General features: G+C 42.2%; 2 protein-coding genes across 2 annotated transcripts in view; one reads left to right on the forward strand and one right to left on the reverse strand.

Moving 5' to 3' along the window:
- Window positions 1–22,421, forward strand: part of coro7 (coronin 7) — an 88,536-nt gene that overhangs the window by 46,112 nt on the left and 20,003 nt on the right. The gene's annotated exons all lie outside the window — the stretch shown is intronic.
- On the reverse strand, window positions 1,722–20,731 carry vasnb (vasorin b). The gene is made up of 3 exons (XM_008329874.3): window positions 20,387–20,731; window positions 13,976–14,042; window positions 1,722–4,226 (listed from the first exon to the last, which is right to left on the reverse strand). The coding sequence occupies exons 2-3, from the start codon at window positions 13,978–13,980 to the stop codon at window positions 2,150–2,152; spliced, it is 2,082 nt and encodes a 693-aa protein (XP_008328096.1). The 5' UTR covers window positions 13,981–14,042; window positions 20,387–20,731; the 3' UTR covers window positions 1,722–2,149.

Consider the following 22,421-nt stretch of genomic DNA (forward strand, 5'->3'; position numbering starts at 1 on the left):
CAATCATGATCAAACTCTCCACAACATGTGGACTCAATTAAATAAACTAAAGAAATAAGAAAATTCATTCTGTATTTAAAATGGCCATGTTTTGCAGAACAATGAATGACAACTTGGTGTTAAGTTTTCAAAACTCATTTAATGATAATATCATTTTTTTCACTTACACAAATAAGTGCACACAAATAATAAAAAAAAATGAACATCAATAAATGCCAAGACAGAGCTTCCCAAAAATAACAGGGAAAAATAGACAATCACATTGAAGTTTTTTTTTCTTTCTTCAATGTATTTTACAATACAGGCTAATATTCCAGTTGCGTTGGTCTGCTGTTGTCTGCTGTTGTCTGCTGTTGTCTGTGTGGCTTCTCTAGCCAAGGGCAAATACTGCAGGTTGGTTTCACAGACTTTGGTTCAATGGTCTTTAGGTTCACTTGTTTGGGTTTTAATGTACTCTTAGACACGCAGGCACATAAGTGATAGTAACTCCATGTCTGCCGTTCTCTGCACAGGCCACAGCATGTACTTAAATTATCACAGATGTTATCACATTTGCACATGCGAGTCTCATTGTGAAGCTACTCTGTCCTTTGTGTGGTGTGCTTTGTGCAGATGAACAAAAAATCATTTCAGGCCAATGAGAAACTGCACAGTTTGCGTAGAGAAACAAAACCACAACTGTCGTGAGCCATGTATCTCATTGTACATAAACTGTGGTTCACTGACGAGCTTTTTCCCTTACAGTTAATGTGACAAATAAATAACATTTTTTGTTTTTTCAGCTGAAGTGTCATCATGAGATTTTAGGATTGTGAAAATGTTGATTTTGTGTGATGAATTCAGTGCAGGAGTCAGTACTTTTCAATGCACAAACGAGTCAAGTTTGTTACATTACATCTGTAATTTTCCACCTTGGGATCAATAAAATATATCTGTCTATTTGTTGCTGCTGAATTGAAACTACTGTGCTTGGCTTAGTTTGCTAGCACAGGATTTGGATTCGTTTTGATTCTTCTGTCCCTGTATGATCCTGTAGTGTTACAACAACGTGACCAATGCTCTGCTATGCATCTTTACTGAAATGGCACTAGAGGGTACGATATGAGATCGGAAACAATCCTAAAACTGGAGTGGAGAGGGATATTTTTGTGAGCATGGAGCTGGAACCTTGAGAAATGTAATTATTTCAATTTGGCAAATTTAAGGGATTAAGGGAAGTTTTATTATTTAATGAATCAAACTGAATAACAACAAAGGGTTTCTGTCAACTGTTTCCTGCTGTAACTCTTGTAATCTGGCTGGCTTTCTCCCTTTGTGAGGTAGGCTAATAAGCCTCTAAATGGGTAGGGGGATTTAGTCCTGAGTCTGTCCAGACTCACATCTACTTAGGCTGTCTGACACTGGGGACAAAGCCTTTTGATTGACTTTATTGGTGCCATAAGAGTTTTAATCTTCAAAGATTTTAATCTGCTGTTTTGTCTGCTAGTCACAAAAGAAGGAGGTGGGGGTGCAGGGTATGAAGGGCTGTAGTCACAATGTTGCACAAATAACAATACACAGACAAGTATAAAAAACATACATACATATATATATATAATATATATAAAACAACAGCATAAAAAAACATTTAAAAACAGGAGCCAAACAAAGCGATCAGCTATTTACTCTGCACTACTTCATTTAATGACTTACATGTCAAAAAAGGCGGGGGGGGGGGGGGGGGGGGGGGGATACGAGTGCTGGGGAGTGACATCATGCAGCAAAACATTAGCTGAAAGTGCTTACCTGGGCTTGTAAATCCAGCACAACCCCAAGTTACTTAGCACTCCTTCATCAACAACAATAAGGGTGTCCCTCTACCCCAGCTTTTAACCAGTGACAACACACATCGTTAGCTTCAGCTCTGCAGCCTAGGAGCTAACGCAGTGCCAGTCCAGCAGTAAAGGAGAAGAACCTGAAGCAGGGTGCAGCATGTAAATGTAGAGGCACTTTCAACACTTTAAAGTCTAAAGAACTCTTTTCTACTTGTGTTTATTGTCTACTTAGACAGAAATAAATACAAGTCCACGTTCTCCTGTGCTGGATGGCTCACCGTGTCTCACGTGTCTTTGAAAGTTCATCTTTCACTCAGAGCAATCAAAACCTTCTGTTAAAAGTAGGAAGGCTTGTGTGAAGACATATTGTTATTTGACGTACAATGATCCTGTATTAGCAACACCTCGTATTCCAAACTGCCAGTCTGAACCGCCGGTTCTGGAATCATTATTGGGGTCTCTTTTTGTGGTAGTGCCAGATTGTCCAAACCAGCCTTGACTCCATCCAACTCCAGCTGGGAAGGCTCACAGTCTAGGTCCAGGTGACCCTTGGCTCTTTTTCTGCGGAGATAGCACACCACACCCAGTGCTATCGCTATCAGTACCAGCAGGAGCAAAATGGCAGCTGCAGGCAACAGCATAGTAGTCAGCCTCGGGTCCGTCACCTGGGCATCAGGGATGCTGATGATTTCGGGGGCTGTGCGTGCCTCAGTACAAACACTGTCTGCTCCACTAGCGGCACCTAGAGGGCTGGCACAAACACTGTAAGTGCAGTTGGGCTTTAGTCCTCTGAGTCTGTACTCGGGGAAGGATGAAGGCAGGCTAAGTTGTATGGGCCTGCGGTCAGGCCCTGAGAGGTTTCGATAAGTGATGCGTATTCCACGGAGATAAGGTCGCGTTTCAATGTAACGGTGAAGATCTACTAGGATTGTAGTTGCTGTTACTTCATTGGAACTGATCTCTGATGGACTCACGGCAACAGTTGCCTTTGGGATGGCAACCTCAGGTGGGTAAGCTGGTTGGTGGTTTTTGACTTCACAATAAATACCAGAAGTCCCACGTGGACACGTACATTGTACTTGACCGTATTGGTCCAGATGACAAGTACCACCATTGACACACGTGTGCGGGGGGCAAAAATTCTGTTCATCTATTTTGACTTTGCTGCTGCTGCTGGGTGACGCAGGGACAGGAAGCAGAGCAGAGTCATCATTTTTATCACTGGATTCATAGTCCACTCTAGAGACTGGCTCAGGCTCAGTAGTCGTTGACAGGGTGGTGGCGGCCAATGTAGTAGTTTTGGTAGTGCTGGTAGTGACTGTTGTTGTTGTAGGACAGCCGAAATCCCTGTGCTCCAGTCTTTCTAGTACTTTCCCAGCATTGATGGGTGGGAAATGGCAGCGGGTTTCCTCTGTTCTCTCCAATGTGATGCTCTGGGCTCTCAGCCACCGCGGGAACCATGCTAGAGAGCAAAGGCAGTTAAAGGGGTTTTGTGCTACTGTAAGCTTTCTGAGGTGAGGAAAAAGCTGCGGGAATTCTTCAGGGAGACCCTGCAGGCTGAGACTGCTGATGTCCAACTCCTGAAGCTCTCCTAGGTTCTGCAGGTCCTGAACCTCAAGAGGACCCATTGGGTTCCCAGCTAGGCTGAGGTGAATCAACCCCTGGGTCTCCTTCAGCACTGAGGGAAAGGATTCAATTTGGTTTCCTGAAATGTCCAGTTCATGGAGGTTTTTAAGATTATTTATAAGCTCTTTATCCAGGCTGGTGAGTCCCACACCACCTAGCTTAAGCGACTCTAGATTTGGGGTCTGAAGGTCTGAAGGACCTAATGTGGGCAAAACATTAAATCGAAGATCCAGTAACAGCAGATGAGGCATTGAAAGAGTAGGCAGAGATGTCAACTGGTTGCCCTGTATTTTAAGTTCAAGGAGGTTCTCCAAGTCCTGGAAGGCTCCAGGGTGAATCGTCTTGATGAGATTACTATACAAATAAAGGCGCTCAAGCTGTGCCATGCCCTGGAAGCATTCCTTTGAAATGTGGGTGATCTGGTTGGAAGACAAATCCAGGTTTTTCAGAGAGGTCAAAGGTTCAAACACTCTATCAGGAATTTCAGTCAGTTTGTTTTGACTGAGGTCCAGCATTTCCAGGTTCTCCATACCACCAAAGTCCTTAGCTGTCATGCCCTCAATGCCATTAGCAAAGAGGTAAAGGCTTTTTGTGTATGAAGGCACTCCTTTGGGAATTGTGGGAGAGCGTCTCTGAAAACACAGGATGGACTCTGGGGTGGAACAGGTGCAATCCTTCGGGCAGTCGCTGGACCAGACGCCATCAAGAAGGATTAGGAGAAGCAGAAAGGACAAGGAGGCGAGACGGACCTTCATGGTGCAGACCATCCCTCTCTCCGTGCTCTGCCTGAAACAAAAGAAATATGTGCTGTTAGAAAAGACCATTATTATGTTCACTTTGACAGGAAAGAAATGTAAAGAGAATGTAATTAATAACATTCCATTCTTCTATTTCCTGTGAGGACCATGTTAGAGTTCCTGTAGAGATTCCAGTCTAGCCGAGATGTAGTGAATATTTTCTCAGTTTCTGCTTTATTGTGTTTGATAAAGTAAGTGTAGTGTAATGTTATCATTATAATCTTTGATCAAAAGGCAGTTTGTCTGTCTAATAACATGGTTACAGTTGTTGCCTGAGGCTATTTTGACCAAGCGTTTACGTGCCAAACGTTTCTCACTGAAGGAGTGTGTTTTTATTATTTAAAAGTCCTACAAACAGACAGCCATACACACACACACACACACGTACCCTCTGCTGCTGCTCATGCTCAGTGTGATAGCTGTTCATGACAGGCTCCACAGCACAACAGCGATGAGTGATGAGCTTTGGTTCTGGAATTATGTACCAAACTGAAAATACAGTGCGACTTTGCACGAGTTTGACTAAGAGCTAGCTAACAATAAAACGCTCCAAATGTGGCACCGTGTAAACACTGCTCTCTTCTCTGCAGTTTCATACAGACCACGCTGTGTCGATTTCTGCCATGCTACACACTGTGTGTCTGTGAATGATTTACTTTGTTGTTTTCTAATCTTAGACCAAAACCTAAACCAGGGTCTGCTGCTGTTTTCCTGACCTTTACCATCAACGTCTGCTACAACACTGTCCTAAAGTGACAACACGTGTATTTTATGGTGTTATTACGCAGACAGCTGTAGTTGCCAAAAAAAGAATCCAACAAAAGCAAGATGTGCAAAAGGACATATTTAAGGAAGTACAACTCGGTTTAATATAACCAGAGGTAGAGGGAAAAGCAAGCACTTAGATAGAATGTCAACACGATTCTTAAGAGGTCGTGAAGGGATGATGGAGCGAAGAAGGTGAAAAGACTGAGACACTGTATGATGACGAGAAGATTTACAGACACCAGCCTGTGCAGCAGTGCATCATCTGCTGTTGACTTAAGGGAGCCAACCTGGTGAGGGGCGGCTCTACTGCTGCTATTGTACAGTTTTCATCATCTCTTTTTTCACTGCTTTTGTTTTTTCTTAGTAAATTCTTGGGCACAGCGGTAGAATTGGTCATTCATTTAGGTGTTAAAGATTTCAACACCCACAGCCGGTGGAATGTTGGTGGACTTGAATTTGTAAGGAACAAAGTAAATGTCCTTTAGTGGTGCAAGTATTTGTGTCTGCACCACAAATATCTGACTGGGAGACCAAGTATTTGGCTTTTCCTACTTTCAGAAAAACCTGCACACCCAGCAGGAACACTCTGTTCCTGCGGTGCGTGCGTGAGTGAGACTGTGGTGAGTTTAAGGTGTGACCGTGCGCTCTTTCTCTCTCAAATATAGCCATCATGTTTTTTTGTGTTTATTTTGTCAATAGTTTGATGGCTCACCTTTGGATTATTTTAGGATATTTAGATTTAGATTTTAGAAATTGTCACAAATGTTCTTTAATGGTACATTGTGTAAGACTTAGCAACACCTAGTGGTGAGGCCATATGTTGTTTATGATTTTCAAAGCACGTACAAAAACCCTGACTTCAGAGCCTGTGTCGTCTCTGTAGCTCTTGTCTGCTCTGAAAAACATATTGTCATGAGCCTGTGTCGTCTCTGTAGCTCTTGTTTAATTCTGTCTGCTCTGAAAAACATATTCTCATTTTTTTTAAAAAGAAACAAAAGACAACAGTGTCTTAAATTTCAGACCTTGGAGAGTACATCAAGGTTCTTCAACCCTTTGTGAGGGGCTGCAGTTTCATCTCATCACAGCAAAGCTATGGGATTTATCTTCTTTCTTTTTCAACATTCATTTCTCCCTGTTCCTCCTTGAAATTGCAGCCTCCTTGGAAAGATTCCCTGATCCTTTTGTTGTTGTCTTGAACTGGGTATGAGACTAAAATGAGATTTTACAACAGTCAGTCCCTTCACGAGATTTATAAATGACACAAGACGAGTTGAGATGTGCCAAAAGGACCGGCTCAACATGCGAAGAATAAAGCTGCAAAACTTAGAAACGCCCTCAACATAACCACATAGTTAAATTACAGCAGTGATTTAAAAAAAGAAAATTTGTTCATGAGTGAATAATAAAAGATGCGGAAATATGTTATAGTGGATCACGTACAAAATGTTAAAGATCAAAATCCATGAAGGCAGCCAGATCTAATCAGATGCAACGGAATATTTTTCTAACAAGTTCAGTGCTGTGATTCTACTGTAGCTCCCCGGGGCAGAATGTTTATTTGAGTGTGCCTCATTCCGACCTGGGCCAGGCACATCTGATAACCCGCTGGAGGAGAAACTGCCGATGAGGAGGAGCTCTGTCAAAGAGAAGTGCCAGATGGTAGATAAAACCTAGGTTGATGGTTGAGATTCTGCTGTTGTTGTTTTTTTTTTTTTTTCGTTTTTGATGCATGTCACTTGTGCAGGTCTTATCAGTGTGTAAGATAAGCTTCAGTTGTGGCCTGACTTCACAATAGACTCCCAGAGTACAGTGTGTCTCCTGGCTGTGCAGCTACAGCTTAAACATTCTGTGGTTGTGTTCTGAGTGAGGGTGGACGGCCTGCAGAGAGGGAAGAGATAGTAGAAAAAGAGGCTTGTTGACCTGCTGAAGGACGGAGTACCCCCGGCTCCTATCATGCATTTCTCCTCCTTTCTAAAGTTGTAATTTCCTTTTTTCTCCCCTGCGTACTTGTTGAGACATTCCTCAGAAAAGCAGCAGCTGAGTTGGTAACATTAGCTTGTAAGGCTCATGGGTTTGGCATTTAGAGATTAAAGGAAGTTCTACTGGGTAAACAAACAATCGATTGGATGAATGGCTGCACTGCTTGAAGGGATGGGATTAGAACCACCTTTGTTACCAGAACTGTTATGTAACAATTGACCCCACGTCGGAGTTTCTCTAATCCACAGTTAAATCAATGGAAGGATCGGGTATTGAAGTAAAGCATGTTGACTGATGGATATGTTGGAAGATAAATCTTTTTTGCCCACGTCAGCTGTCGTCTTCTCCAAAGTTCTTTTCAATTCAAGATGAAAAAGAAAAACGTGAGGGCGCAGAGGTGGAGACGTGGATAAGGCCTGGAGTTGGGAGGGTGCAGTGGGCTTTGGCAATTAAATCCCAGCAAGCTGAGCGTCAAGAGCTCTTATCTTTGGAGCTGAAGGCTAACGCTGAGGGCCAATGAGGGGCACAAGAGGGAGGATAAGAAGTGGATTGTGTGTGTGTGTGTGGGGGGGAGGGTGTCTCTGAGAATGAGTTGCAGGTCACTGTGCACTTACATAGCTCAGCAGACGTGATGGGAGGGCAACAAATCACTGTGTAGATGAAGCTACAAAACCTTTTTTTGAAAACAAAAAACACATAAACCTTGTTGAATTTTTTTTTAAAAATTCTCTCCCCTCTAACAAAACTTCTGAAAAAAAGTGAAATTATATAAACTACAGATGTGTCCAGTGAAAATTATTCCTTTGTTCAACAAAGTATTTTTTAAACCATGTGCAGACCATTGTAATAATGTTTGCATTAAACATGATTTTCAGGGCTGTAAATCATTGGGTTCAATGCAAACATACAGTTTGTGGACAGTCTCGACCAAAGTCTGCAACCAACCATTATTTTCATATTTAGTCCATTTTAATGATTGTAAAATGCAGAAATTGTTAAAACGTTAGCATGATGACGTCAATAAACGATTTTTAAGCTTCCACAAACCAAAGATATTCACTTTACTGTCAATTAGGAAACAAAGAACTCTAGTGTTATTCACACACAGTGACTAAAATGACAGCAGAAGAAAGAACATTTGTTTCTTATTTTATCCATAAAAAAGGTTAGTTAAATATCAACGGCTGTTCTTTATGTATTAAAATTATGTAATCAACTGAGCAGTTACTATCAATTACCCAATGCTTGTTGTGTTTCCATCCCTAACCACTGTCATCACCGTCCATGCCCGTTACCCCCTTTAGAAGTATTGCAGGGTAAAAACACATTTCTTCAGACAACAGGAACACAAGACACAAGTATGTTTAAAAATGTCAACCATGAGAATGGAAAGCAGATGGTACGTACGTACGTACGTATGCAGGTTGTTGTGAAGTTTGAGTTTCAGGCATTAGCTAATGCATTCCTAAAACTGCTGTGGACAACTATGCAAATAGTTTAAATAGAAGAGGAGGTGATGAAGAACAGTAACAGCTGCTCAACGACTTTGGCGCCGGTAGGGTCAAGATACAAATGTATAGAAGAACGGCAGTTTGTTTGAAGAGGATCGGTGCTCACCTGTTTCATTTTGCCCACAGCCAGACAAGACTGTAGCACTTAGTGTAAACAATGCATTTTTGTTTGGGTTTTTAATGGCAGTCAAACCAGTTGAATATGAGAAATCCCCATGCAGAGCAGCAGTCTTATTGTTACTACGTGACATTTTCATCCTTATTTGTTCCTAATGACCAACTTGACTTTGTTTTCTTGTTCTTCTTCATTTCTCATTTGCACTGTTGCATATTTTAAGATGTGCAGAAATCTCGGTGATCAGCAGAAAGGCATTTCACTGAATGTTAGGATTTATGGTTGTGAGGCCTACTTAAAACGGAGGTGTCAAGCACGGCCATTAGAGGCTGCAGCTGCAGGACTTGAAAGAGAACATAACACACGGTGCAAGAGTGAATGGGAGACTAGTGGACTAGTAAAGCCCACAAAAACAGCGTTCACTTGACGCACTGTGGCCGGGATAGAGGACAACTCTGTTTGGTTTTGTGATCCAAGTCAATAGTTACTTCTCAAAGTTTCTGTTTACACTATCAAGTGGTCGAGAAGCGACCACAAAGGAGAAAAGGAGGAACCTGAAGGCCAAATCAATCATTGCTCTGCCTTGTCCATCATGTCAGATAGCATCAGTCTGGGGGACAACAAAGCCCATGAGCCAGCGAGACAACATCTAACTGCTAGAGTTCAGAGGTCAGCCTCAGATTAGTGTTTCAATTGCTGCTCAGTATTCTGTATCCCCTGTTGCAACGTTAACTTTAAACAACACTGCTAACAGGCACTGTTTGACATGGACACACACACACACCCAGCTCCAGTTTCACAGACATACATATACCTGAAACTTAAAAGTCCACGTCTACACAACAGGTGCTTTCTGCCTTGCTCCGGGGCAAAGTGAAACCCAAAACCTCTGAAGTGTGCCTGAGTTAAAGAAGCGACTTATGCTAGATCCCCAGCCCTGGCCTAGTGCTCACTCCAGTCTTGAAGAACAGAGAGGATAAGTGGAGAAAGGAAGTGGGGTTGGGTCGGTGGTGGGGCAGCCAAACCAAATCAGAAGTCGGTCTGTGCAACAACATGCCGGCAGTCGAGCTGTACCTCCTCTGAGCTTCGGACCACAGAGGTTAAAAACTGCAAGTTCCAAAATAAAAGACGGACCATTTCACTTTGGATTAAAACACATATATGTTGAACCACTGACATATATGAGCAACCAGAACTGAAAACGCTGCTCTTTCATGGATATCTGCATTTGAAAATGACAGAATATAATTAAAATAAAAAATCAGTCTTTATGAATACAGCCTTTGACTTGGCTCACATCACCCGCAGCTCACTCATCAAAACCACACCTCTTGCAAACTGGCTGTGTGTGTATATCTGTTCTCGGTGACTCAGGAAACCGTACTGTTGCAGAAGTAACAAACATCCAAACATTAAACAAACGGACTCCTGCTGGACACGGGCTAATATCACGTCATCTGTCCGATTCCAGAACTAAACTAACTGAGTGGAAAACAACACCATCGACTGGTCTCAGCAACTCAACTCCAAAACACTGGTGTGTGTACCTGGACATATTTGTGGACAGGATCATGTCAGTGTTGTGTGTGTACTTGTTGTTTGAAGTGCCTGGATCAACCAGTTCTATCACTCAGCATCGTGCACACGCTGCCTAACTGACTGACAATCATTCCCCTGCAACACAAATGTGTTTTTTTAACTATCAAACTAATTAACATTTAGACATGTTTTTGATCATAAAATTATCTTTAACCACTGGAGCCAGAAACTGTAACCATAATTCTAAGTTATTTAGCCTTTAAACTGGCTAAATAACACTATAACCTGCAGGTCATCGTAGGAAATGGAAAAAAACCACTCACAGTCACAGTGTCTGAGATGTACTGAATTCCATTAGCACCAGCGACCTTCAGCTTCTTCTACAGGTGACTCCTGAACCACAGGACAACCACACCCCTGTCCACTGCTCAGTTTCAAACAGGAGTGTGACTGAGTCAAGGAGTAGACCTGGCAGTAGACCCATTGACTCGCGTGGCTGACTCTCTGTTAGATAAACAACGTAGCGTGCTGTTAGCACAGACTCATTTACACATTATCAATGTATACCTCAGCTTACATACATGTGGATTATCCCTCAACTTCCTGTTTGAACACAGTATAATTCCTTCCGTCTTCTTCAGACATTCATACCTCAAGTATTGAAAAGTGTAGCAACAAGGTTACTGTATTTTTGACTCACTGCACAGATATTTCTAAATTCCCCCACTGCTCTATCCTTCATGCAGTCCGTCCTCCCATTGTTGCTCTGCTCACCTGTTTTCTTACTCTTAGGTTTGTTCACGTAGTCGGAGTATGACAGGAATCTGATGAAGGCATGTCACCTGCTACAACATCCTCGTGGCAAGAGCAGAACCGTCAGAGAACAGATTTCGCTTGGGCAACTAAATAAATATGCAGAAGAAACTGTAGACCTAGCTGAGCTGACAGGTTCACCAAACTTGTTGAACAACAGTTTAGCAACACTATCATTATATACTATTATATTATATATATATATATATATATACAGTATATATATCATCATATTACAAAAGATGAGGAATTTAAACTGGCTTTCAAGCAAACTTTACTATTTTTTGCTTTTTGCTTTTTTTGGATTTTGCTTATTTTTCGTGCAAGCTTTAGCTTCCTTGTTATAACTTTAAATGTACTTTTCGTTATCTGCCCAGAACTTTTTTCTTTCTTGAGATCACATTACCATTGCCTGAATATAGGCATTTATTCTGCACTATATATGTATATATGTACTGTATATATATGATTATTCCAAAAAAGAGCAGATGGATATTTTTGGGTTTTGTTGTTTTGGGGTCAATTCTCTTGTTGGCCAATTTATTTGACACGTCCACTGACAGGACTGACAGTTCACGTGTAATTTGCGTGTTTACCAGGAACTGAGTCACTGTTAACGTCATAATCAGCACCTGTATTTACTGGCAGGCATGTGGACCTGTCTGCTGTGACACTCCTGGCCCAACAGCCATTACAGTGTGATCCTCGCATCAGGTATTAAAAGATGCGCTCTGATCGTAAAACAGTATTTGATCAATGAAAATGAGTGAAGTTGGTGTACAGACGTTGTGAACACTGGATCAACAATTTAGTTCACTAATAGTAAACCTGACAATCATGAAGGCGGAAGCTTTTCTTTTGTTTAATGCAAAAAAAAAAAAAAAAAACAGAACAACATCACCTTCATAAAGTTAAGCGTCATGCAGTGGGATTCGTCTTTAGCACCACCTCAGCCCCCCTCTCATCTTTCTAGGAGTTACAGTTTTTTTCCCTCAGTAATCCTATCCCTGAGGCCAATCCCGTAAAAGAAGAGAAACACTTCAGACATGTGCCTCACACCGAAGATAGATGTGAAAGAGAGATCACCAGTGCAGATTAGAGTGTCACGATGGAATTTATTGTGAAACTGCCGTCTGTGTTGGTACCATGCCAGTACTGAGGAGGCAGCAGTCAGGCTGCACAACAATCATGCACTTAAACACTGACTTGCCTCTCTGCTATGACCTGGGGTGCCTTGTGATTACATGCTGAACAATGACTCTTGATTTGTTTATTACAGTATTTTAATCACTGTGGGCTGTGCACAGTCAATGTGCAGTCGCCTCTCTTTTGATCAGGTGATAGTTCATCAAACAACGTACCAAAGGCAAAAGCCATTAAAAAACAAAACTGTAACATTACAACTTCCCCTTTAAAGTGTTAAACATAATGATGTTGTTATTAGGTGGACCAGGCCTTATCATTAGACATACAGGTATCATATATTTCTCTGACGGTGTTGCTAACCTCAAAGTTCAGTTGAGCTTGTTTAAAGTGTATTTAGTGCTGGGCGGTGTACCCGTCCAACCAGTGTCAGATATCGTAACACTTGGACTAATTTGGTATGATAGTATACCATTCACAATTGCTGTTTGCCATGGCAGTGACTACAAAGAGTTATGGGGGGAAAAAAGTCCAGGATGCAGAGGCAGTGCCAGTGAAACCTTTTCTGCATGGCAATAATTTACAGCGAGCACACAGACTCACACACCTTGAACCAATCCGTCCACCTGAGGAATGTGTGCCACTAAAAGCCAACCTTTCAAAGGGCTCTCTGTTTCTCCAGCACAACACTCAGCTCCTTGTTTTCCCTGAGGACGGGGACACTTGGAGACAGAGTCGTAGCAGAGCTGTAAAGCAATTAGTGAGAGCAGTGATGTGTGTCCTTAAGCCTGAGGCCCTGGTTCTGTCGTGTGTGTGCACGTCCGCACAGATTCTCTTATCAGCGTTGGTACCGGTCGTAGTGAAAGAAAAAACTAATTGCAACAGTATCTAATTGTTGACCAGAAACTAGAAGAATATTGAAGAATAATCCACAATTTACTACGATTACAGGCCTGCCTAGAAATTAACACAAAATATTATTTTACATAATCACTCATTACAACCAGGATAACAAACAATACCAAGTTTGTTTCAAGACCTACTCTTTCTGTGATTTAAATTCCTCCAATGACATAATTTCTGACATTTTCAGCTCATTTTGTAGATTATTACAGATAAACACAACAGCATAGATGAAAAAAAAGATCCTTAATGTTTATTAAAAGCAGAAACAACACTTTTTTGTCCCAATGATGGGCCAGAAAAAGGTAAAAGAAAGAAGTCATGGACCATATAATTATGAGGCACCACAGCTGGTCCTTGAGTTTGACGTAGAGTTCTAATACTATAGTGAGTACTATGGGACACATACTGACAAGTACATGACTCAAAGAATATAGTGTGAGTCTTTCCAAGTCTCATTCATAGACTATTTTCCATAACTCGCTCCATAACTTCATCACCCAGACAGACGTGGAGGAGCTAAGACTTCCTCCACACTCACAGACAGACGTCTTTCCTCCTGTGCCTGTGAACCTCCACACCTCTGCTGTATCTGTTAAATACTGCCAGTGTGTATTAGAGAGCGCTGCCTCCTGTTCTCCTGCCAGTCTTATTAAGAAGCTGAGCGCTGTGTGAAAGGACGCTATTGAGGAAGCCGGGTGTTATGGTTAACAGGCTAAGTACTGCCAACGGCATGTGGTTTGGGTTTCTTACTACAATTATTCAAAGCGCAGTATTATGGTGACACGTGTCAAAATGACTTGTTTCTTTCTGGGGTAATCTATGGCTGTTTTGTGTGAAGCCGACGGCTTTTCCTACGCCGATGGCCGCCGTACCTTTACTGTAAGATGGTAATTGACCACAATTTATTCCTAATGACACATATTCCTATTAAAGCTGTCTGAGGTTATTTCATGCTCCACTCACCCCATGAAGAAACTTCCTCCTCTACTCCAGCTCCACTTTTCTTGATTTCTTGATTTCCTCTCCACTCCTGGAAAACAACACAGCAGTTGTGAGTACGTTGAAATACTTCAGGGCCCTGCCAGACATTGAGTGATTCCAGTGATTGATTGGATTTCAGTTGTGACTTCAGAGTGTGCTGAGTGTAGCTTGGCCCGTGTGGCGGAACACTGGAATGACAGAGCTGGAGAGGAAGAATGCTGACTGATCACTCCGTGCTCTGTCAGCTCCTTGTGCTGTGGTATCAGACCATTAGTTGTGACCTGACTGATGCGTGCAGAGACGTGACTTCAACATACTACAGTACCCTTAAGAGTTGAACCTTTTACAGGGGTGGGTCAACAGTTCTAAGTGTAAACGAGCTATTTCTCTACATATCCTCCAAGTTCAAAGATTTAAACGAGCTATTTCTCTACATATCCTCTCATATTCTCTAAGTCCAAAGATTTTATTTTTTTTTAGATTTACATTGAATTTTGAGTCAATATTTGCTCTGAATTCAAAACAGTAACATTAAATGGTGAAAATGACATTGTTAATATGTGATGAAAAAAAACGCCAAAGCTCTTGAAGACAGATGTGTCTTAACATGTTTTCATTATTCCAATCTGACACCTTTAAACTTTTCATTTGGCTTCATAATATGTAGAGCTATTTGTCTTGTTGCTAAAACACATTTGTTAAGTTTTCTTGCCAACAGCAAGGCTAAAACAGTACATTTGTTAAGTTTTCTTGCCAACAGCTAAAAACTAAAACAGAGCACCAGCCTGAATGAACAGACAACCAAAACACACAAATGAAGATAGGACCAGTCATTTCTCCACAGGCAGGCCAAGAACAGCTCACTTATTATGGGATTTGTCATTTGTCGTATATAAAGGCCCAATTATTTCCTATTTTTCAAAGAAAAATTTAAAACATTTTTCCCTTGTATAACACAGACAGAATGTAGTGTGTACTGGAAATACTCGTCCTGCTCTTAGCTTACAGTTCTGCTCAGCATTGTTCTGAAGCCGTGTTTCATATTCCTGAGCTCTGAGTCAGTCTGTGGAGACAGATGTATTTGACTTCTCCTCTACATGCAGCACACGATTTAGTTTGGCCTGAAACAGTGCTTTTGTTTTTATTTTTTCCCTTATTTGCATACCTGTCATTAATTCCTAAGAGGAAATGAAGAGCTGAGGGACCGTTGTGCAGTTCCTGTATTACACATGCCAACATTCAGACGGTACCTTGACTACACTGTCAATATTTAGCTTTGAGTGTGGAACTAAACCTCTGGAAGCAAATCACTTTTGCAACTTTAGCGTCATGAACAACTGTAGCAGTTTTTTTTTTTCTTTTTACATTTTAAAACTGCTGACAACGTTGTTGTGGCTTTGATAGGCATAAATGCCTCGTGCTGCCGCGTCCACATCTTTTCATGGACGTTCGCTCTTTAATTTGTCCAGGCTGAGCACGGCCAGATTACTGCCATCTTTTAACCTGCCAGTTCCTCTTTTTTCCCTTCTCTTTTCACCAGTATTGGTTTACATTCATACATTCCCTCCTTTGAAGTGGCTATTTTTGCCTGTCATTGGCCTTTTTTAGAGCACTGATTCCTTTCAAACCTTTCTGACCTCTATAATTTTCTTTCTTCTCCGTCTTCATCTGTTAAACATAAATATCACCTCCTCCTCTTTTTCTTCCTTTGACTCACTCACTCTGTCACTCCCTTTCTGTTTCCTCCATCTGCTGATCTCTTCCAAGACAACACGGAGCTCAGCAGTCTGCTGCTAGTGCTGGATGTGCGGAGGCTCCTCCTCTTTTACAGTGTGGACGTTCTGCTCTTCCTCCACATCGGACTCATTTGCATGTTAAAATTGTACCAGTGACGAGCCATGACTTGTGACATTGTCACAAGTGCACGCATGTTGATTGTGGCGATGAATGATTGGGAGTTGGATAAATATATGGTCACACACTACAGGCCAGAGTGCAAAGAAGAACAAAAAAAAAACTCGAACAAAACCAAATCACTGTGGTGGCACTGGCAGATTTTAGTACAAACATTTAGATGTTCCTGTTTTCTGTGCTAACGAGGTCCGAGCCACTTAAGGGTCCGTGTTAAGTAAACACACCAAACCTCAAATGTACTTCTTTTTTCTCCCCTCATTCAATACATATTTTCTAGAACCCAAGTGAATGTTCCCCTCAGTGGTTCTTTGTCTCGTTTCCATTAGCCATTATTACTAGTGGTTAAACATTAAACTGTGTCCTCAAAGGATGATCTGTCTTCTCTAATTCTGGTTTTGGTCAAACAACGTAGGTATGTGTCAGTTTCTGTGCGTGTGTGTATATGTGTGTGCGTAACAGTGCATGCACGTGTGTCCTTGCTTTGCCGTTGCCCACTAAGATCGAGTTCAAGGCTCATTTCCTAATTACAGTCCCGACCAGAGGTAATTACAACCTTAGATTAAGAGAAGTTCTGTGTTTTTTATGAGCTGACTGAAATGCAGCAATTTGTGGTGGCTTTCTGGGATAAGCATCCTCCCCTCTGGTCCTCTCTCCGTCTCTCATCCTCCATTTCTGTCTCTCGCTCTGCTTCTGTCCCATTAATACTTCACTGGAGTCAGTTTAGGAATTTGGGGTTGTTTTTTTTACCCAAGAATTTATAACCAGTGCTAAAAGGTTAGGAAAATATCAAGAGTTCAATGTAAGCTTAAGTTTCAAAGAACTGTTTTGCTCATGTAACAACCGATTTAGGGGCATCTGCATTCGAGGATAGCTGAGTTTGTGTGTGTGTGTGTGTGTGTTATTTGTGCTCAAGCTGGGGCACTCCATAGCCCTCAGATCCCTTTGCATGTGTGTGTATATTTATGCTAGGTTTTGAAGTGGTTCTTCTGAACGCATCATTTGGCTGCATCGGCCGGCTCTTCTTCAATTTAGCTTGGCAGGCGTATGGGCTGGGGTTTGCCTCACATACCGCTGGGTCAGCATTGATGTGTGAGGCTCACTTCTTTTGATGATGAGGTTTCATTTAAAACGTCGCTTTGAGAGATGCTTCATTATCAAGCAGGGGGAAACTGCCCGCCTGTTGAGCACCACCTAAGAAGTGTGTTTACATGCAGTTGTGTCCTGGGATGATTGATTGGTCCGCTGTCTTCATCTCTCCTGACAGGCCGGGCATTAAACTCTTTTAGCTACTAACATTGCACTAACACTTAAATGCAGTAGGTGGCGCCAGCCTTTTATTAGGCCATTCCAGTTTGGCAGTATTTGCTAGTTAGGGCAGCGATATAGGTTTCCATTATTCTAATCTTATAACTCATTCAAAGTACACACTATAGTATAATGTAACAAACTCACTTGTGGAGCTGTAAAACTCACACTATAGTATAATGTAACAAACTCATTTTGTGCCAATGTTGTGACAAATCTATTAAACTGTGTTCTACTTTAAAACATGAACCACCTATTTAAAACCTTTCCATTTATCTTATTTAACAGATAATGTTCAGGTTCAGAAGAAGATTTATTTTTTGTTTCTCACAATTCTTAGTCTCATGTGAGGTTGGGCTTTAATCACATAATCCTGGATCTTACGTCTTTAGCCGTGCGGTGTTTCTGCTGCTTCTGGGTCAAAGACCGTGATAGTACTGTCGTTGTGTACTATGTGTACACGGCTGGTAAGGGATACATGCAGGAGTAGGTGTGCTCTTAGTGGAATTGCTGTGTTCTTACTTGAAATGTATTTAAACGTTTCAGCTTAAGACACAGTAACGCAGTAAATCAGTTTTCCAAATTATTCTCCAGCTTTTTGTAATGAGACCCCACTTTCTGAAGGCTTGTAAAATCACTCCCCCTTTTAAACTTTCTCCACTGTTGATTTATCTTATAGCCTGCCTCTCTTATCCTTATCTCCCCTCTCCAACTCCACATATCCCCCTGTCCTCCCTTCCCCAGGCCTCCTCACCTCGCACCTGACTTTTAACCCTGTAATCCCTCTGATGCACCTAGCATGAGGCTTCAGATGCCGCTCCTAATTGGTGCAAATCTGAGCTTTGGCTGCGAGTAGGACGAGGTGAAAATCCCCTTCTCCCTGCCAGTTTGGAGAAGAAGAACCACAGCGTTTAGTCTGAACTACTGTGTTGTGTTAATGCATTTGCAGCTACCGCAAGGTCCTGTAAGGTATCCAGCAAATATTTCAGCCACGTCCAAGCGTTTGGAAGATGTCAGCGTTCTGCAGCAGATACAGAAATCAGAGCTCCTCGACACTGATCTCCTTGGCTCTGATGATAACAAGCCAGTCTTGATTTATTTTAAAAGTGCACAAAACGAAAACAGATATAGCTCCAGCGCTGACGTCTGTAGATGGTTTTTAGGCCGAAGTGTCATTGAAACATCACCGTCACTGCGGTGTGACAGCAGGCCTGCGCTTAATTGTTTAAATAGGTTTCTGTGACAGAGGGATTCCTCACTTTTCCATCCACAGACCAACATTTAACTGAAAGAAATGTCCCCTGGGGGAGGGATAACCCCCCCCACCGAGCCCATGTCTCTCCCTTAATGCTCACCCCATCATGCACAGTTGCACATTTTTTTGTCACCACGCATTGTGCTGCAATTTTGATTACACAAGTCACAAATCAGGAGAATTTTTCCCCCTCTTTCTCTCTCTCTCTCTCCTGTCAGATGTCTCTCATTCTGTCTCACTCAGCAGCTCTGAGTGTCTCCATATCAACAAATGACTCCACAAATCCATCAGTGAAACCCTTTACTCTGCAGCTTCATTATTCTCAGCGTAAACACAGTCATTCTTGAACACTTGTGTACTTTCTACTCCAACAGAAACACAGTCTTAAACGGCCTTAGATTTCTCCACAATAATTCTGGATAATTGACCTCCTGTGGCCCTGCTGTGTGTGGGAGACCAGGGTAAACCAATTACAGTCGTTCTGTACTGTCACTGACACGGCGGCTTCTCCTGGAGAGTAATGACAGCCTGTAAGGAAGCGCGTGCAAAGGCAACGAGGGGTACAGCAGGGTATGGGGTTAATAGTGGGGGTAATTTACACCACCTGTTTGCCACCAGGAAAGATTAGGAGATTTTCCATGCCTGTTTTGTGATGCTGCGTAAAAGATGCTAATCTGAGCGGAACCTGACTGTTCTAACTGGATTAATTCAGATTGTAGAAAGAGAGATATATCAGTGGATTGTTTAATCAGTTCAGTTTTTTACCATATCATATTTATTTACTTGTTTTGAAATATAATATTATAACAGTATTAGTAATACACAGATATTTTGTCTTTACCAACAGGGGACAAATCCTGAGTGACAACTTGATTATTTATTATTTAATTTTACATTTGAATACACTGGCAGGAGAGAAGCCCATTGAAGGTTGTTAAGTTATTAGTTTAATTGAAGTTAAATGCACCAGTGATTCAGAGCTTTTCATAGATAACCAACTGCCATGTATAATTACTGAGAGTTAAGCTGCTGTTTTTTGTGTGACAATTGCTCTGTGCACTTAAAACCTTCCAGAAGGCGTGCACAAATATATTTGGTGCATGTTGATATATTTGAACTTTCCACTGCATAAGTTTTTAACTGAGCGTTTTTATTACTTAACAAATCCATTTCTGTACAGTAAAAGTGTTGCAGGGTTAATCCATTTAAACCTTAATGATACATAATATAAGATTCATTATGTACAGGTGAACTAAACCTAAGGTCCGGGACCCTTCCCTTGTCTTCAGGTGTGTTAACAGACAAACGCATTCAGTCCTGACGACTTCTGTTGTGGGATGTTTCCCAACAATAACAGCTGTCCGCTGCGGTGGAGCAGCCTCGGTGCGGTCTAGACATTCGGCTCGATCCCTGCGTGCTGTGCGGCGTCCTGCGGTTCGACACCCGCCGCCTCGTCACCGCCCAGACGCGCACACGCTCCGTGTTTTACACGTTCCCCAAACACCCTCCGACCTCTCTGTATTTATTTGTGACTATCGCTGGTGATTGGCGGCATGGGCGACACAACACGGCCGATAGAACACCAGTAGGTCCGTGGTGGTTGTTCTTTAAACAGGTTACCTGCCGGTATTTTAATCATCTCCAAGTCAAACATGTATCGGACTTGGTTAAAGTATTTCTGCATTTGCACACGAGTCGTTGTTGCTGTAGAATGAGATTGTTGCCTGATAACCAAGTGGACTCGGACAGGTTTTGGGTGTGATGATGATTCTCAGATCTATGCGCCTTCAGTTTGGCAACGCCACCACTGATCGTGCGTCTTTACGCACGTTTATCTGCGGCTCCGAATAACTTGTCAGAGCCTGACAGTGGAGTCGAGCTGCGCCTTTTTTGAGCGAGTCAAAGCAGAAAACTCTTACCCTGAACTTGGATGAAGTAAAGTTAAAGCGCAGTCGCGCGTGTGTCTCGTATCCAGACGGCGCAGTTCATAGATGTAACTCCAGACTCTGTTGTTTCCCGGAATACATGCGTCCTGGAAACTTTTCTCCGCACCCAAACACGGTCCTCATCAAGTCCCCGGAGAGGTGCACCAAAACCTCCACGTCAAGGAATGCGCTCAAGTGGCGAGTGGCCGGGACAAAAAGCGCTTTATTGGAGAGCACAGAGGAGAGTTTAAGTGGAGTAGATGGGAGGAGCGAGAGGAGGCGAGTGTGTGTGGGAGAGGGAGACGGCAGGGCGCACGACTGCACAGAGCGGAGCAGCAGCAGGGGAGGAGAGGAGAGGGGAGGGGAGGGGAGGGGAGAGGAGAGTTCACCTTGCTGCTCCAGCGTTTCCTCACTTGAGTAAAATCGTAATGCCGACCTGCACGACCTGTTTTCAGTTACGTGGTTCATTATTTACTGTACAAAAATGTTAGTCACGTTTCATTTACTCCAGCTTCTGGATTACGTTGATGCTTAAGACTCGGTATAATATATATATTTTTACACCTTCTATTTACCTCTGGCTTTTCCTAATTTTGCTCTTGCAGGAGCAGCTGCAACAAAACCAGTTTATCACTAGGGATCATTAAAAGTGTTTTCTTTTTTTTCTGATCAAACCACCGATCGTCTCACTGTAAGGTAAACGTAATAACCACTGTGTCACCGTGTGGCCTGGGCCTCTTTGGCCAACAGTCACATGAGGTCTGTGCAGGACTTCATAGACAGAAAACAACATAGAAATTGTTCCTCTCCTCCTTTGGCAGCACCTCCGTTTGTCAACGACCCCCAGAATGTTGTTTTACTTGTGTGTACTTCACTAAGCACATATGGATATTTCATTTATCATCAAGCATTTGAAGGTATTGATTACTTCCATCATCAGAGACCAACTACCACCAGCAGCTGGGGGTCTATTTCACTGTCCTCCATTCCCAGTCCAGTCCGGTCCAGTAAGGTGATAGCTCTCTGGAACTGCGTCACCGCTGAAATAGAATCCAGCAGTATTCCTTCAACTCTCAGGAATACTGTTGTATTTTTCAAAATAATTTAATTCAAAATAATAGTAACTTCACTAGTATTGCCTTTAAGGGTTGTACAAAAAAATGTAAAAAGTATTAATGATCAGAACCAGGCCGGTCATAGTGATGTCACTGAGTGTGATACTAGCAGAGAGATGCTAATGAGGAAACAGACCTCATATATTTCTGCTTGTATCTGTCCTTCTCTGCTTTTACTCTAAGGGTAGGATTTATTGCACACGTACTGTAACACACACACATGCACACACACGCAAGTATCATCAGTATCATCTGTAAAGCATTACTGTAATTTGCAGGAATAGAGAAATGATTTCACGCTAACCCTGCAGGGCCCAGATGTAGCGTTTCAGTTATAGCCACAACTACGTTTTATGTGTTCAGGAGGAATAAAGACGGAGTGAGAAATAAATCTTCTTCTCTGCTTTATCACACATGCACCGGTCTTTGAGCCTCTCAGTCTTTCCTCTGATCGTTCACTCTCCTGCTCTCTAACGAAACAAACATATAAAAACCTCATGTCCACTGCTAAGGTTGTCCAGCTAGCTGAATCGCTACTAGAAACACTTTAAGGTCCATCAGTAAAAATATATATACATACTATACATACTACATAGTTTAGACCAGATTTTCAAACTCAAATAAAATAAAAAACACCAAGGGTCAGATTTCATTATTACTGACATTTAGTTGCAGGCCAGAAATGGGAGGTTAATGGGCCGAAAGTGGCCCACGAGCCCGGAGTTTGTGTCTTTAGATAAAGCACTTCAGAGTCTCTTTTTTATCTCACCACATTCAGATCCTCAGCAATATGTAAAACAGAGGATTTAAGGCAGCGTATTATCAAATATAATGACGTACCATGGCACCAACCTAAAACCTGAGCTGTACCAGATGTATGGTTTCTCTGTTCTGAATCATCTCCTGTAGCTCTT

The sequence above is a fragment of the Cynoglossus semilaevis genome, chromosome 17 (assembly GCF_000523025.1).
Source record: "Cynoglossus semilaevis isolate Cse_v1.0 chromosome 17, Cse_v1.0, whole genome shotgun sequence".
In the NCBI taxonomy this organism is placed as follows: Eukaryota; Metazoa; Chordata; class Actinopteri; order Pleuronectiformes; family Cynoglossidae; genus Cynoglossus; species Cynoglossus semilaevis.